Source organism: Filicampus tigris, chromosome 6 (genome assembly GCF_054856515.1).
Source record: "Filicampus tigris isolate MCC_2025a chromosome 6, RoL_Ftig_1.0, whole genome shotgun sequence".
NCBI classification, from domain to species: domain Eukaryota; kingdom Metazoa; phylum Chordata; class Actinopteri; order Syngnathiformes; family Syngnathidae; genus Filicampus; species Filicampus tigris.
Genome location: NC_141222.1, coordinates 708,934 through 727,246, shown reverse-complemented (window position 1 = coordinate 727,246; position 18,313 = coordinate 708,934). Strand labels below are relative to the sequence as shown.

Genomic DNA, 18,313 nt, shown 5'->3' with positions numbered 1-18,313 from the left:
TCTTTTTGCACTGGTTTGCAACCAGCACAGAGTTTGAAAAACACTGCACTATATACCTTCACTTCTCTGAGGAAAAGTATCCATTTATCTGTAGAAAATTCCCATACCAGCAATAAAATGCCTGTTAAAGTTTTTTGTGTTTGTTCCCGACTGGTTTATTGATAGTGGAAAGTAGATGTGAGGGTGGAGGGTGTTACTGTTAGTGTAGTGGAGGAATGCAGCTGCCGCTGCACCAACCCTCTTTGATTTGCTAGTTTGAGATAATGTGTCCGTGAATTATGCGATTATCTAATCTGCCTCCTGCACTCGAAGTGTCAATGACTGAACTCTTGATGCCTACACCTTCCCCTAAGGGATTTTCGGGGGTCTCTTGCTGTTGTCACAAGGCTTGTCAAACATCAAGCTGTTTTAAGTGAGAAAATGGCCAGGGACAAGTGGTGCACTTAATTTGACATTGCAAATTATCAAAGTTGTGCATAAAAATTATGTTTTCACTATTGTTGTCCTTTCTGAACAATAATGATAAACAGCCAGAGAAAGTAGTGAGCTTTTCCATTTATTGCATCTTGTCAAGTTTTGTATGGATATGACTGATGCACCAAGATACCAGAGACAAGGAGTTGAGAATACTTGAGTACTCAAAGAGGGTGAGAGAGAAGTGGGTGTCCAAATAACTTGAATTCCTACACCGCACATTATTCCAGACTGGAAGGGGCGGAACGGATGGCGGGAGGAGGGAGGACAAGGAGCTCTCTGGGGAACAGGTAGTGTGTGGGTGGAGTTCAAGTTACTGATTGAGCCATCCGCAACACAGAGAAGACGGCGAGACACATAATGTATTTTGTCATATGCTGCTAAGACGATGAGGGACTGAGAATGAACTGAAAAGTCAAGTGCATGTGTGTGTGTGTATGTTTTTTTTTTTTTTGGGGGCGGGGGGTGTCTGCGTGTTTGTGTGTGTGCCAGTGTGTATGGCTGTGTCTTCAATGAAACCATCATGGGTTCCATGGCCAGCAAAGCCCATCACAAGGCTCCTCGTGTTCGCAAGAAGAAACGTAAGGTGTGTGTGTCTTTTTAATGTTCTTCACTGCAGTGATAATTCTTTGTGAAGCATGGTCCAAAGTCTTAACACTGAATCCAGGCTTAAGAAGGAACGTGACAAATATGAGGAGAATATTTCAGTTTTGTGATTTAAATGCTGCTTTTCTCTCATGACTACTAAAAAAAAAACACAGTTTACTTTGGAATCCTGAATGTGTTTAAGTAATGGAGTGTTGAAGCACTGCCATTGTGAAGCTCGAACTATCCTTATCAGTTATTTTATGACATGTGCTTTTTCTACCAGATTTGTATCATTTTGCTTGGGCGAGTTAGGGGGTTGGACTTTATTTTTGACTTTGTTTCCTTAGTCATTGTCTGATTTTTCACTTAACTGACCCCTCGAGCAACAGATGGGCTTTATGGCTGTTCTTGTGTGTGTGTGCATGGGCGTTTGTGTGCATGCGGGTGTGTGTAGGTGTGTGTATAGGTGCGTGTGTGTTTGAGTAGGCAGGCAGGTACAAACAGAATCCGCTTTTGACATTCTAAATTGCACTGCTGTTATGCTGTTATTTTGTGCTTGTGTGTCAGTGTGTAGAAAAGTACGCTGAATGTGGTCATCTGGTGTGTGCATGTGTTCCTGTGCTTGTGTGAATGGATTCGTGGAAGCACCCACGTGTTCGACTGAACGTGTGTCAGGGAATTCATGTGAACAAAGAGATTTCCTCTGCTGGCAAATTCTCATTTTGTCATTTCTACCAGGTGTCAACTTTTGTTCTTTCTGCAGCTTTGAATTGCTTTCTGTGGGAACCTGCTATATTGTAGCACACTGAAAAAAATGGGAGCGATATTTACTTCAGTTCACTCAGAAATTCAAAGTAAATTTTACAAGGAGAGTTTTTGGGTCAATTTTATTTGCATAGTATTAGTTTATTAACCCTTCAGGTTGGCAGACGGCCACTGTACCACCTGAGCCATGCTGCTCCTACTGTGAGATATTAATTTAATTTTTCATAAATGAATACTAAGCAAGTCAAATTTACTCAAAAACTCTCCTTGTAAAATGTACTCAGAATGTCTGAGTGAAAAAACGTTACTAGATTTTTTTGTCCCAAGTAAATATCGCTTCAAATAGTTTTCAGTGTACACGCTTTATAGATCCACTTAAACAATCAAATGAATTCCATTCCCAAAACTATAACAAAATTCTCCCTGTGCCAATATAATGCTCATTATGTCATGATCAGAGAGGTATTCATTTCAAGATATGTGTTATTGTGGCTGTAGCTTGGTGTGTCATCATGTGGCATTACGATTTTTACAAAACTTTATTTTACAATTACAAAATTACAGGATTGAAACACACACAAAAAAACAACAACATAGAAGACAGTGAAAAAGGAAAGGGCCGCACTCAAGAGTCCAGGTCCAATATTTGCCATGGGTAGTCATTTTTTTTTTGTCAATTTTTCTTTCCTTTCGTAAGTAAGCCAATATTTGCTTTACCACAACATCGCTGCCTATCATAATGTTCTTCATGGTCATAATACTCCTGGTGTTCAACATAAAGACACATGCAACATAAATGACTGTTTGGAAAATATCTTTTTCTTTGGGAGGTATGTCAACATCAAGTAAACCATACATAATAGTGACATAATTAATTGTAATTTTCAAGCCTATATTCTCCATAGCTGTCCACACCTCCCGAGCTCTACAACATTCAATCAAAAGATGTTCTTGTGTCTCTTTTTCCATACAATTCATGACAGGGCATTTTGTTGTTTTTACATAGCAGCTCCATGAAACCATGGCTCTCGTGGGGAGCCTTCCTATGGCGATAAGCCAGATTGTAGCCCTCATCTTTTCTGTAATCATGGGTTTTCGCTTTATCAATGCTTGAGCCACCTCCTGGCTCTGTTTCACATTCAAATGTTTAAATTCGACAGTGCCTCCATGTTTTGCATCATTTATTCTTTTAAAAATCATTTTACTCGTTAAACCATTCCAGTCTAGTTTTAGCTGTTCATGTTTTGCAATAAAATCTCCGAAAACGAGTTTATAGTAAGGGCCGTTTCTGGCTCTCCCTCTCCTCTTTCTCCAGAGGGCCAGGTCCCCAATGCGTTGGGCTTTCCTGGAGAAGGCAAGATACATATTTTTAACGAAAGCTACGATTAATCTTGTGCGTAGTTCTATGCTTCCCAGGCCACCAAACTCCCTGGGTTTGTACAAAAGATCGCGTTTTGCCACCTCTCTTGTAGTCCCCCAGACCATATTCACACTCAGTTTATCAATTTTTACCATTGTGTTATGATCAGGGGGGAAAAGGTTGGCCAGAAATAGGAGCTTTGACATAACATAGGTTTTTAATGTATTTATTCTTAATTTATAGTTCATATTCTTATTTTCCCATTTTTGAGCTTCTTCTTTAATTACATTCAATTTATCGATCCAGTTCCTATTACTACAATCACCATCGCATACATAGACACCCAAAACTTTGATCTCTCGTTTGACTTGTATGTTAATGGATTTGGTGTCCTTTACCTCACCTAACCAAACAGCTTCACACTTGGAATGATTTAACTTTGCTCCCGATGCATATTCATAGGTTCCAAAATATTGAGTAACAATATTTAATTCCCTTTGATTCCTTATGATGACCGTTATATCATCGGCATAAGCAGTGGCAAGCACCTTACGAGAATGTCATACCACTGCACCTGATAAACGGTCATCCATGTTAATATTTTTAATCAGTGGGCTTATCGCTAATATATATAGGGCGGCACTCAAAGGGCATCCCTGCTTGACTCCTCTCTCGACGTTAAAAGACTCACTCAACATACCATTTACATTTATTTTCACTGTAGATTTAGCATATAGGCACTTGATCATTTTAATAAAAGTTCCAGGAAAGCCATAATGTTCCATAATGGCCCATAGGTACTTCCTTGATATACAGTCAAAGGATTTTTTTAAATCTAATCCTATTATATAAAATCCTTTTTCAGACACTGGCTTACTCATGATTTCTCTCAGTATACATAGGTTATCCCGCATGACACGTCCCTTAATGGCGCAAATTTGTTCCTTGTCTATTATTTTCCCTAAAATATCATTCATCCTGTTCATTATGATCTTAGCAAGGATCTTATAGTCGGTATTCGTAATGGTCAAGTGTCTATGATTACCTATATCCGTCTCGTCACCTTTTTTATATAGTAAATTCATGACTCCTTGATAAAATGTTTCTCCCATACACCCCTTCTGTAAACCCTTGTTTAACATATTTCTAAATAATTCTAAAACATCATCACAATACAATTGATAAAACTCAGTGGGGAGTCCATCCAGACCTGGGCTTTTGCCCTTGTTGAGTTGCTTGATTGCACTGATTACCTCCTCTTTTTTAATTTCCCCTATTAGTAGAGAAGAGTCAGAGATATTATATGGGGGGATATTTTTTAGCAAGGTCTTCCTTGCTTGCATGTCACATGGAATTCTCTGATATGAAAGGGCACACAGTTCTCTAATTGACGTTCTTTTTTCCCTTTCGCTATTGACTAAATGCCCAGCATTATTTCTTATCGTATCAATATACATTCCTTGCCGTTGTTTTTTATATAGATTTGTTAAATGTAATTTATTACCTCTATTATCAGAATTGGCTTGTTTAGAAATATTGAATAATAATTTATCGTTATATTGTTCTATTTGTTATTTCATATCTATTAAAGCCTCATCTTCAGACGGTAACCTATCTTTTTTATTTTCCAATTCCACATATCTCTGTATTAAAGAAGCATATTCCTCATTCGTCAACTTATTTAATTCTTTACTTTTGTATTAGAAAAAGTCTCTCACTCTATTCTTTAACACCTCCCATAGTTTAATATTTGAATTTGTTAATACTTTTAATTGAACAATTTTATGTATTTCTTGTTTCAATACCACTATCAGTTCTTCATTTTGAGGGCACTGGGTATTAAGTTTCCAGTAGCCTTTAGGAACCGAGGCTATTGGGGAAATTATAGTCTTAACTAGTAAGTGATCAGAGAAATCACATAAGACCGTTTCACAATTGTGCACCTTAAAACTTGGGGACACATATACTCTATCTATGCGTGTTTTTGTCTTTGAGTCATACCTTGTATAATCCGAGGGGGTTAATTGCCCGATACACATCGATTACATTGGAGCCAGCACATATCTCTCTCAGGCATTTTGACATTACATATTGCTGTGGCGTGTGTCTAATGTTTTGGCTACCACAATTTGCAACAAAATCGCAATCCAATACCATTTTAAAGCACACAAATATCTTTTATCTTTCCTATAAAATACGGTTCTTGTATTGGGTCTCATTAGATTGTGTACCTCAAGTTGTGGCAGATGAAGATGTACATGGTTAATCGTGAAAGATCAGGTGTCGGAACAAATTGAATGCGTTATTGTTATTGTTAAGACACGTTCTCATCTTTGATTGTTGTATTCTTTGCAGTGTGAAGAGGCTTTCAAGCTGAAGACGGACTTGTCACGAGAATTGGCAAAGCTCAACGACGAGCTGGGTAAGCACTCTCAAATCATTCATTCATTCATTCATTATCCATACCGCTTATCCTCACAAGGGTCACGGGCGTGCTGGAGCTATCCCAGCTGTCTTTGGGCAGTGGGCGAGGGACACCCTGAATTGGTTGCCAGCCAATCGCAGGGCACACAGAGACAAACATCCGCACTCACAATCACACCTAGGGGCAATTTAGAGAGTCCAATCAACTTACCATGCATGTTTTTGGAATGTGGGAGGAAACCGGAGCCACAGGGTGGCCGGAGCCGGGATCGAACCCACGACCTCTGAACTGTGAGGCGGACGTGCTAACCAGTCGACCACCGTGCCGCCACTCTCAAATCAATATTTACAAATTATGTACAATGTAGACATTATTTGTGTTTTTAAACATGAGGTGCAATTCCTCACATTTCTGAGAAAAGCGAAAAGGGAGCCGTCGGGCAACTGCACAGACTCTCTCACCAGTCTGTCATCCACATACTGTGTTTATGATTGTTTTATTTAGATTGACAGCCTGGGCAACATAAGAATAAAGTTGTGTGTCAGGGTAATAATCCAAAATGCAGATATTATTTGGGGTTGCTCTATATCAGTAGATGTCATCCACAGCACAGTGGCACTCATTCATCGGGCTCATGTGAGCACTCCGTGCAGCACTCAAGTACGGTGCACTCCCCAGTGGGAGGAGGTGAACGTGGACTCTGCAAAATTGCCCACACGCAAGTGTGTGCATTCTTACCAAAGTGGATGATGATAGGTACCAATTCGGGTAGCTGAAATAAAGAGAAAAAAAAATCCACTGTGAAAAACCCTTGAGGCACTTTTGAGCATGCATCACCTCTAGGGTTTGTGGCATTCTTTGAATTTGGACCGTTCCGGTCCCGATTCTGGTTCTTTGATTCGATTGTGGGTCCTAACGATTCTCGATACCAATTCTTAACAAAACAAAATTAGTTATTTTTTAACAAATCACATGAACCTCTGTGTTCTTTAATTTCATGAATTTTACTATGAATTTGTGAACTTTACTATGAATTGCTCAAAGGGCTGTTTTTAACCAGTATATTTATCTTTGTATTTTTTGTATTATTATGTACGTAGTATTATTTTTCAAGTCTATCTAATCCAAGCAGTTTATGTAACCATATGCTTTATGTGTATACATGTATGTACAGTAATGTACTGTAATGTACTTTTCGACTTCCGGCGCCGCGCGAGTGGCAGCCCGCTACAGTAGCTCCGGCTCATCGGTGAGCCTTTTCGTGTGTTTTTGTTCTTTAATATTACTCTACCTCATACCTTTTTCGTATAATTGATAGTCGTAACTTGCGTAGCAATGGACACCCAAACTGCGGTATTCTTGCTGCTGCTGATTGCTATTTTTTGCGCGATCGTGTCCGGCGACTTGGCTCGGAGCCGAGCCCCCATTGTTTACAGCCGGAATCAGCTGTTAGCACTCCGTGCTAACCATGCGCCGGCTCCCGGGGCGAGACCCGATATCCCCCGTGAGCTGAGGAGGAAGAGACGGGGATCTCGTGCGGGGGTTAAACGCCGGGAAAGGAGGAGACGATACCATCCCGTCCTCCCGTCTGTTATCATGGGGAATGTTAGATCGCTCCCCAACAAGATGGACGAGCTAGCGGTGCTTACCCGGCACGAGAGGGACTTCCGGGAGGCTAGCCTGATGCTATTCACGGAGTCGTGGCTAACAACGCTAACGCCGAACGCGGTCGTAGAATTGGACGGCTTCCAAATCATACGCGCGGACAGGACGCTGGAGAGTGGAAAGAGGAAAGGAGGAGGGCTGGCTGTGTTTGTGAACGATAGATGGTGTAATCCTGGGCACATCACGATTAAGGAGCAGCTTTGCAGCAGGGATATTGAGCTGCTAGCTGTTGGCATGAGGCCATTCTACATCCCGCGAGAGTTTAGTCACGTGATCGCGGTGACCGTCTACGTCCCACCAGCTGCCAGCTGCGACACAGCCTGTGATGTCTTGACTGCAGCAGTGAGCAGGCTACAAACACAGCACCCAAATGCCCTGGTACTCATCTCTGGTGACTTCAATCATGCCTCCCCTTCCTCCTCTCTGCCTTCATTCACACAGTATGTCACCTGCCACACCAGAGACAATAAAACACTGGACCTTTTCTATGCCAACACCAAGGAGGCATACACATCACTGCCCCTCCCCCCGCTGGGCAAAGCTGATCACAACCTGGTGGCTCTCCAGTCTGTGTACAAACCTCTGGTCCGCAGGCAGCCAGCTGTGACCCGCACGGTTCAGAGATGGTCTGGAGAGGCCGAGGAGGCCTTAAAGGACTGCTTCAGCACAACTGTGTGGGAAGTATTCAGCGATGCTCATGGGGAAGACATTAGTAGTCTAACGGACACTGTTACAGACTATATAAATTTCTGCATGGAGAACACCATACCCACCAGGACAGTAAGGTGTTTCTCCAACAACAAACCCTGGATCACACCAGACATAAAAGCTCTCCTGAAGGAGAAGAGGAGGGCTTTTGCGTCAGGCAACATAGAGGAGCGGAGGACTGTGCAGCGCCAGCTGAGGAGGAGGATCAGAGAGGGGAAAAGGTCCTACAGGAAGAGGATGGAGGAGCAGCTGCTGCAGAATAACGCCAGGGGAGTCTGGAGGGGCCTGAAGACCATCTCAGGCCACGGACAACCCAAGACCCGGACTGAGGGGGACCTGCAGTGGGCAAATGAGCTGAATCTCTTTTTCAATAGGTTCGATCAGATGCCTGCCTCCACTCAGTCTCTCCTGCTGCAGTCTCCACCTACTCCTCCTGCTGGGCGTGTCACCCCCTCCCCTCTTTTCTCCACAGACTCCAGCTCCCAGCTACACCAGATAGCCACCACTCCTTCCTGTCCAGCCTTGGCCTTCACAACATCTCAGGTGAGGAACCAGCTGAAGAAGATGAAGGCGAGGAAGGCAGCGGGTCCAGATGGCATCAGCCCCCAGCTCCTCAAATCTTGCGCAGACCAGCTGTGTGGAATTGTCCAGCACATGTTCAACCTGAGCCTGAAGCTGGGCAGGGTCCCCCAGCTATGGAAAACATCCTGCCTGGTCCCGGTGCCAAAGACCCCCCACCCGAAGGAGCTCAACAGCTTCAGACCGGTGGCGCTGACGTCTCACCTGATGAAGACCCTGGAGAGACTGGTCCTTGTCCACCTGCGCCCCCTGGTGAGCTCCTCAATGGACCCACTCCAGTTCGCATACCAGCCTGGCATCAGTGTGGATGATGCCATCATCTACCTCCTCCACACTTCACTCTCCCACCTGGAGAAGGCGGGGAGCACTGTGAGGATCATGTTCTTTGATTTCTCCAGTGCTTTCAACACCATCCAGCCCACCCTACTGGGAGACAAGCTGGAGCGGGCGGGGGTGGCGCACCACCTCACCACATGGATCCAGGACTACCTCACAAACCGGCCACAGTATGTGAGAACACAGGACTGTGTGTCTGACGTGCTCCTCTGCAGCACGGGGGCCCCACAGGGAACTGTCTTGGCTCCCTTCCTGTTCACCCTCTACACCTCGGACTTCAACTACAACACCCCTACCTGTCACCTGCAGAAGTTCTCTGACGACTCTGCGATTGTCGGCCTCATCACAGGCGGAGATGATCGGGAGTACAGAGAACTTACTCAGGGTTTTGTGGATTGGTGCCAGCAGAACCGCCTCCTGATCAATGCGGGGAAATCCAAAGAAATGGTGGTGGATTTCGGTAGGCGCCAGCACTCTTCACCTGCACCAGTGAATATCCGGGGAACAGATGTTGAGAGAGTCTCAACTTACAAGTACCTGGGTGTTCATCTGAACAATAAACTGGACTGGTGCGACAACACAGACGCCCTCTATAGGAAGAGTCAGAGCAGACTCTTCCTACTCAGGAGACTGAGGTCTTTTGGGGTTCAGGGGACACTCCTCAGGAACTTTTATGACTCGGTGGTTGCATCGGTCATCTTCCAGGGAGTGGTCACCTGGGCAGGCGGCGTCTCGGCCCGGGACAAGAAGCGGCTGGACAAACTGGTCAAGAGGGCCGGCTCTGTCCTGGGCTGCTCCCTGGACTCTGTGGACTCGGTGGGGGACAGGAGGATGTTGGCCAAGCTGTCATCAATGCTGGGCAACCCGGACCACCCCCTCCAGGGCACCCTAACAGCACTCCATAGCACCTTCAGTGACAGACTGTTACACCCTCGCTGTGCAAAGGAGAGATTCCGCCATTCCTTCTTGCCTGCTGCTGTCAGACTCTTTAACAAGAACATTGTGTAGTCTCTACAAACTGGCGGTCATTAGTGCAATTGTGCAGTCCTGCACCTGAGCTCGTATCGTGCAATACCCAATATTCCCCACTACTGTAATACCGTGCAATACTCAACATTCCCCACTACTGTTAGTCTAGTTTTATTTTTATCCAATGCTGTTCCTTACATTTCACTACAGCACTGCAGCACTGTCACTTAGAGTATTTTTTCCTCTGTACTATGTACAGGCCGAAATGAGTGTTCCTCATATTTTTTATGTAGATGTAGGTTGGTGTGTATACACATGTGTATATACACATGTTACTGCGTATATCTACATAGGTTTGATTCTAAATGTTTGCCGTCAATGTTATACATTAATGGCCACATTATGCCGCCGCCCCTGTGTGACCTATATCTTTGCTACTGTAACAACGAAAATTTCCCCACTGTGGGATCAATAAAGGCATTCTTATCTTATCTTATCTTATATGTTGCAGTGTACTGTGTATGCTATAAGCTAAATATTAGCTAGATATGTGCATTTGTATGTTGGACTTGTTGGCTCAATGTTGCCATTAGACTTACTTACTTATTGGTGGACCTCCATCCTCGAGGTCGTGAGCCCTTCGTGCCAGGTAGGATACCCGGGCGGATGAGGGAAATGGTGGACCACCAATGTGTCCACCAAGGCTTTGCACTGTCGTCCGTCGATGTCACAGTGCAAGTATAGTCCACACGCTGGCCCAAGGCGGCCAGGCGCAACTGTGAATGTGAGTCTATGTGGGAGGAGTTGATGGGTGGCAGTTCTCCCTCTGTGCCACACTCACCTAGTTTAACTCCTCAGAAACAGAACCCTTTGGCGCCGGGGATGGGCAGTAGCGTGCAATATGCAGAGTTTCTCCAATCTCTGCGTCCCTCCTTTCTAGCTGGCCCCTTGTGACGTTGCCGCAGCTGGCGTTGAGGTGTGGCAGACACTAGGCAAACGGCCTCATCGTCGTCCTCGCTGTCCTCCCACTCCACGCTGCTCTCCAGTTACGTGCGGCAGGCTCGGTGTCTCGGCCCACTATCTCTCCCGCTGTCACACAGGATGTGCACACACATTCCGGACTCACTCAGGGCAGTTGGCAATGTCTTTGGGGCGTGCAGGCAAACATGTCGCTTGAGCTGCTGTATTCCAAGTCCCAGAATGAAGGCTTCCAGGGCCAATTCTTCTTGCACCTCATGACTAAATGCGCTGTAACCTTGCATGAAGCTGAAGAGCTGCTGCATAGGCACCCAAACTCTCATTCGTCCTCTGTTGTCGGTTAGATAACTTGTCTCTGGCATCATCAGCATAGTCCAAAGTGCCGTAGCAGGGCCCCCTCGAGCGCTTGCCAGTTAAGCCGCTCGTGTGACTGAAGATCGGTCAGAATCTGCACTGCCTTGCCTTCTAACGCGAAAGCAACTTGGACCGCTGTCTCTTCTGCTGACCATCCATTGAAGCGTGCTGCCATTTGGACCTGAATAAGGTCTCCCTTCCCCATTGTAGCGTGGCACCTTGGTCATCGCTCTCGTACTCGGCCTCTCCACGACTTCAATCGGAGCCCTTGTACCGCTAGCCATGCTGTTCTCTTGGCGTGGAGGGTCGCTCGTGACCTCTTCGGAGCGACCCTGTGGCTGTACCTTCGATATGGGGCGGTGCTTGTCTCCTCTGTAAGGCGCCCCCTCTCGTCGATCACTTCGGCTCTCCATTCCTGGAAGCGTCGCAAAGAAGCTTAGTCTCTTCCGTTCCGCTTGTTGTGCATTACTGTCTCCCTCCATCTGCAAGCGCGAGATGAACTCTTCAATCTCTTCGAGTATGGTTGCCATCCTTCAATCCCACTTCTGACACCAGTGTGGCACTCACGAGTCAGAGAGAGTAGAAAGCACTTTTAATTACGTAAGCAGAAGTATGGCTTACAAGTTACTCACACAATTACAGGTGCATGGAAGTCACCATTCGACACATCATGCACAGTCACGGTGCAACATCAAAACCAAAGACATCACAGGACAACAAACGGAACTGCACACCAGAACACAATGGGACAGCCGAAACAGAAACGTGTGAGGCAACAAAACGTGCATTTTAGCTGTCATTTACTAGATGCACATCTGCATAGCATTATACAGATCTGCAAAGCATGCTGGGAGGCTGATGCGCTCCCAGCAGCTCTACAATATGTTTATTGAACAATTTTTCTGATTTGCATAACGTTGATTTTTAAAAAAAAAAATTTTTAATCATTATTCTAAATGTTTTTCAATGTGGCCATCTTTGTTGTAAAATTTTAACAAAAAGATATATTGTATAACTTCAAATAAAAACAAAAGGTGCATAGTGTTCCCAGGGTCAGTAGAATCTCTTTTAAAGTTCACAGAAAATTTAAATGAATACTTCCTTGAAGTTAAGACTGTTTTAAATTGATTTGTTATCGGCCATCAGATTTTTAAAAAAGGCCGATACCGATATTAGTCAAAATACTGAATATCGGTGCTGATAATCGGCCCGGATCGGTCTATCCCTAGTTGGCACCGTGCGCGCGTACCTGTAGACCCTTGGACGTGAGCGTGCGAGGACTGGTGGTGTACGAAAGCAGACATCCGTCCAAGCCCCGCAGCAGCTGCTCCGACTCGCGGACGTGTCGCAGGTCCCTCGAGGTGCGCAGGTGGACCTCCTCCACGGACTGACTCACATTCTTTACCTGAATCGGAACAACAACAACATTGCAGTTCACCGGCCACCCGTCGAGCCTCAACCGACTTGGGTGCACTTTGGCATTCCGGGACAAAGCTAATGCACCAAACTTAAAAGCGCCTTCGACAAACTCGGGCATCTAATTTTCGTAAACATCAAAGACCATTTACTGTACTGCTGAGATTGGCTGAAGAGCAAAATGTCTTTGATGGTTACGAAAACGGGAATCCGAAATGCGTACGTATGGACAGGGAAAAAGTGTACACCAGGATTAGCATTATGTTTTAACCAAAAACACAGTAGGTCGTAACATCAAAGACAAGGAAGAATCATTGACAAACCCTAACATGCACTTTTTCCTAACCGAACATTAGTGATGGGTAAGTACTAATTAGCAGGTATCGTATCGTGCCAGTATTGGTCCTGTTTTCAAGTGTTGGATTCTCGTAAAGGCTGCCGATATCACTGATACTTAAAGAGAGAAATCAACCCAAACATATTTTTTTCAAGAATATGTTCCCAGCAAGCCCACTAGTTGAAACACGGCATTCTGATTAATATTGCGTTTGTGGAATATGAGTTAAGCAGCAAAATCCACACTTTTTGGCCATCTCAGGGGACGGTCATTTTGTCACTTCTGTCGACTGAAATTGACATCGCAACTGGTAATGACCAATCACAGCTCAGCTTCAGCAAACAGGTCAGCCGTGATTGGTCGTTACCTTAGCCCTGAGACACTGTGATGTCATTTTCAGTGGACAGAAGTGACAATGTGCCCCCAGACATGGCTAAAAATGAGTGGATTAACTCTTATTCCACAAACGTAATATTTATCAGAATGCCTTGTTTCAACTAGTGGGCCTGCATAGAGCATATTCTTGAAAAAAAATGTTTGGGTTGACTTCTACTTTAAGAAAAAAAATCTGACACTGAGAAAGTCCTCCTCGCCAGTATTTGATTTTGTTTAACACCTGAGCAAATCATCACGTATGCTATAAAGAAAGAATGAAATTTGAATATCCAAAGAACGAGTGGTATCGGTACACGGTATCAGGGAATAATCAAGAGTGAACATTCACACCGGTGGGAGCGGTCGGCAAAAAGGTGCCATCGAACGTAATACTGTATACACATTTTGATAACGAACAGATGGACATTTCCATTGGATGTCTTTGATATTTACCAAAATGCGTATGTTAGGTTTTTGAAGACTCAAGCAATCTTTGATCTTTATGTACGCATCCTTGTAAACTTGTCAATATAATTTCAACTGTAGAAATGTGTACTTGTTGTTGCGTGTCATGTCATGTCATGTCATCTTCCAAGCCGCTTATCCTATACAGGGTCGCGGGGAGTTGCTGGAGCCTATCCCAGCCATCAATGGGCAAAGGCAGACTACACCCCGAACTGGTCGCCAGCCAGTCGCAGGGCACACATAGACACTGTCACTGAGCGGGAATCGATCCCACGCTGCCCGCACACAACTCAGGCGTGTGTACCACTACACTATCAGGGACTGTTGTTGCATGTGTGAATCTGTTTTAGTGTGTGTGTGTGTGTGTGTGTGCTCATTTGTGCGTGTGTGCGTTTGAGTGATTGTTTGTGAGTAATTCGATGTGTGTGTTAAGAGATAGACCGATATGTTTTTTTCGGGTTCATATTCATCCAATCTATATTACCACACCATTTCATTTTTCTTACAAGTGTATTCCAAAAATATATGAAGGCTTTACAGTATGCTAACACTCCAAAAATTACTGTAAACACTGAAAAGCTTTTTCCTGTTCTCAGGCCTTTTTCTTCCAAGAACACTTTGCACACTTTCATTCCATCATTTGTTGCACCACTGACTAGAATGTTTTTTATTTTGCTGTGCGTTTGACCTTTGACTCATGTCTTTACACATGGAACTGAAGAATGTTGGCAGTGTATAGACCGTTGCTCTCACACACACACGCACACACCCCCACCCACGCACACGCGCACACACACCCACACACACACACGCACGCACACACACGCACACAAACCAAGCTGTCAGTAAAACCTTTATACCCTGCATTGAGTCTTAACAGGAACAACCTGTCATGTCGTTCAGCGTGTCTTAATAGTTTTCCTGTGACACGTTACAGTCTAAGGTCACATGCTCTTACTGTTGCAACTACTGTATCTAGCTTGAAAGCGATTGGTTCTCTTGGTTTGTTTATTTTTGGCCTATTCTGGGCTAAATAGCCCTGAATGAGTGCTGAAGCAGACGTGTTTATATTTGGGAGGTACGCACAGAATTAGAATAGAAATGAGCTTGATGTTTCACACAACAATACATACGTTCATATACAGTGTGTTGCCCAATGTGTGCGGTGAAGCACAAGTTGGAGTTAAGGATTTCCTCCGCTGTTATTGACTTTGTTCTTCCCATCGTCACTGCAGCAGCTGCACGCACACAAAGCGCATGCACTGAGCGTTCCATTCAAAGGGTTGCAGCAACTGTCCCAGCCGCAGCCACTTGTTGCTACATTACAAGACAACATTTTGATCACAGCTACTGTGTGTGGTTGATGTCTAGCTCTCTTTGTCAGTACAAACAGCTGTGTTGTACTGTGTGACACATTGACGGGAAAGCCATTGCCACAGAATCTGTACTGTGCAGTAATTATTACATACCTGTCAACTTTTCCCCGTATTTTATACGTTTTTTGATCATTTGAAATTGTGTACGCCGTATAACAATTTTTGTACGGGAAAAAAAATGTTAAAACTCTTTTTTTGTTAGACCGATCTCGTCTTGTCGATTTTGGCTCTAATACGGAGCGTCCGTTAGCGATTCCGACGGCAAACGTCGGCCAACTTTCACGAGCAAAGTCCCCCTACCATCCTCCCGCAAACAACCCCCCACCCCCCTCACGTCAAGCGATATACACCTCACGTCAAGCGATATACACTGTGTAAGATTCTATATAGAAATATCTGTTCCGTTTCCCCCACCTCTCCCGCTGAGGGATACATACTGTGTAAGAAATGTACGGGCAAATTACAACTTTTGTAAGATTCAGCACAGCCCGGGGTTGACAGGTATGTTATTAGTCGCTAACACGTTTGCTACATTATTTAATCAGAGATGCGAGTGGAATTTTCTAAATGATTTTGTTGTGCAGATTGTGAATCTGCCCTCCTTTTTACGGGGTTTAATAATAATAATAATAATAATAATAATAATAATAAGAAGAAGAAGAAGAAGAAGAAGAAGAAGAAGAATACAGTAATAACAATGATATACTGTAATACATAAGATATGAATATGTTTAGTTATATTTAAGGGTTAGGTTCAGCAATAGGTGGACATTTTTTCTGAAACGTCCTAGCTATAAATGACAGCGCATGGTAAAATCCATATGGCGGAAGCTTGTCAAACTTAAAAATAAAAAAAATGTAAATGTAAAACATTACGTGATAGAGTTTTTTAAGTCTAAAATACATTTTTCGACACATAAAGCCATCTCCGATCAAATTTGCTGTTGACCAGTGTAATATATGGTAGGTCAAACTGTTACAGTTTCTGATTTGGAATGTACATAATTGAGTGTGTCGCTTGTTGACAAGAGAGAGACGTGGGCATGCATCTGCATGTGAGAGTTGAATTAGTCACGAAAGGTATGAGTTGTGCTTCATAATTCTGACCTTACTGACAAATGTTTGGGTCTGGATCACTTGTCATTGATGAGAGTAATGAAACTGGAATGTGGTTGACACGCTCAGAAAGCTACTTTGTTATCTGTTGAATGCTCTTCCTCCTTTGACATTTGGAATGAGTCAAACATGTTGCTGCACAAGATCCACATCACACCTGCTTTCACAAAATTTTGGGGAGCTCCTCCAAGCACTTGATCTGATTACATGAAGAAAACTGTAGTTCTGTAAAGAGTGGCCTTTCATTCTTTGCTTGTTGTTTCCTAACATTAATTTGTTTTGGTCTTTTGAGATAAAAAAAAAAGTATTTTTGCACAAACGCACACATACGTGCATTTTTGCACGTGCCCTCTCGGCATGTCATCTCAAAACTCGGAGGTTGTGAAGTTCACGTTGTCTACACAGCGCACATGGCCTCTTTTGAGATTATTTTATAGTCTGTGTACAGCTCAATGGTACCAATGCTTATTTTGATAGATGATCAATTTAAATATATGGTGACAGAGCATCTAAATGCCTCAGTGGAAACGGCAGCACGGCGGGAACTAATTATCTGTGCCACCGAATCACATTTATCAAAATCTTGCCCGAGACGTGGGGGTGGCCGAAGAGCGCCCAAGGGTAGCCATGGCCACCCTTGGTTACAGCTACGTAGCTGTTTGTGAGTAACAACAAAAACACTTTTGAAAACACCTGGGTTATTGGTCCTGCGTCACCACTGAAAATCACAACCTTTCTAAAATGGAGTACATGCGCATGCATAATCACGCTTGCATTAAAGAGTATTATTTTGATCATGTTGCCAACAGTCATTTTGAACAATATAAAAGCATTATAATAAAATCATAATAACATTCTAAAAAATACCAACATACATGAACTGAAAACAGACAAAAAGTGTTGCTTCTTTCTGACATACTGTATTTTCTTTTAATTGAATAGGTCTTAAATTTAAGGTTTTTGAAAACAGTAATGTGACTCATATAGGTCCCGGGGCTAGCCATCCAATATTGACCCCCCCATCACACCTCCCATGCCCTCCCCAACTCTGAGATATGTTTTGATAGTATTGCACTGATATAACAAAGAACTACACTTAATTAGCACACGTAGTGCACTCTTGCGCCTACAATATTTGCTCAGATCAAAATAGTATGTGTCACGGGTTCGTTTAAGAAAATTAACGAAAATTATGGCGCAGTCAAAAAACTTCAGTGGAGTATTTTTTTAATCACAACAAAGTTGCACCAACAGGTGAAAAAGATATTTACAGTGAGGACTCCAGTGATAAAATAACAAAACAAAACAACAACAAACAAAGAAAAAAAATATTTACAATGGAAGACTCCAAGAAAAAAACGATTTCAAAACTTTAACAAGAAGTTCAACTTAACTTCCAGCAGCCAGTCACCCACGATGCCACTAGGCTCAGCGCCCTCCACAAATGAAGTTGGGTCCCTTTAAATACCCTTAACCCCTTCTTCCGGGCAAAACATTTAACAGATGGTAGGGCTGTTAGGGCTGATGGTAGGGATACATCAGTTAATCAAAGGTTGCTCATGACCAAAATAAATCAATGTTATCTGCACCATATACAATTAATCTTCTCTTCACAGTTACTTTATTCACCCCAAAAAAATACAACTAAATCATGAAGTAATACACCAAACTATTATTATGCTTGAATCCCTGTTCAGGTGACCTCCTGAAGTGCACCACCGAGATCTGTTTAGGTCACGATCAGAAGGGGCCTCGGTTTGGGTTTGTGACATGCGTCCAACTGAGGTGGCAGCATGCAGCTTAGTGTTTGACGTGTGTTTGTCGCATAATTGTGGAGTGTGCAACCCCGACACCCGAAATCCGAATGGAGTGCTGCTCCACGAGAACAAAACGGCTGCTGCGTGCTCATGTTAGCTGCCCCTCCCAGGCAACGACAGCACACCAGCCAAAAAAGCAGGGGCGAAGCCATGGGTGGGCCTAGGCGTGCACAGGCCCACCCAAATTGACAGACTACCCACCCTGTGAGA

The 18,313-nt window shown here is 43.8% G+C and overlaps 1 protein-coding gene across 5 annotated transcripts in view; it reads left to right on the top strand.

Annotated features, from left to right (window-relative positions):
* mtus1b (microtubule associated tumor suppressor 1b) overlaps nucleotides 1–18,313 on the top strand; it is a 46,329-nt gene that overhangs the window by 18,042 nt on the left and 9,974 nt on the right. For 3 of the 5 annotated variants that reach the window (XM_086032542.1, XM_086032541.1, XM_086032545.1), the window contains one exon: nucleotides 5,543–5,609. In XM_086032542.1, the coding sequence (XP_085888668.1) occupies nucleotides 5,543–5,609 (67 nt within the window). Of the gene's footprint in view, nucleotides 1–784; nucleotides 1,061–5,542; nucleotides 5,610–18,313 lie in introns of those variants that run through there. The other 2 variants (XM_086032543.1, XM_086032546.1) reach the window with 2 other exon arrangements.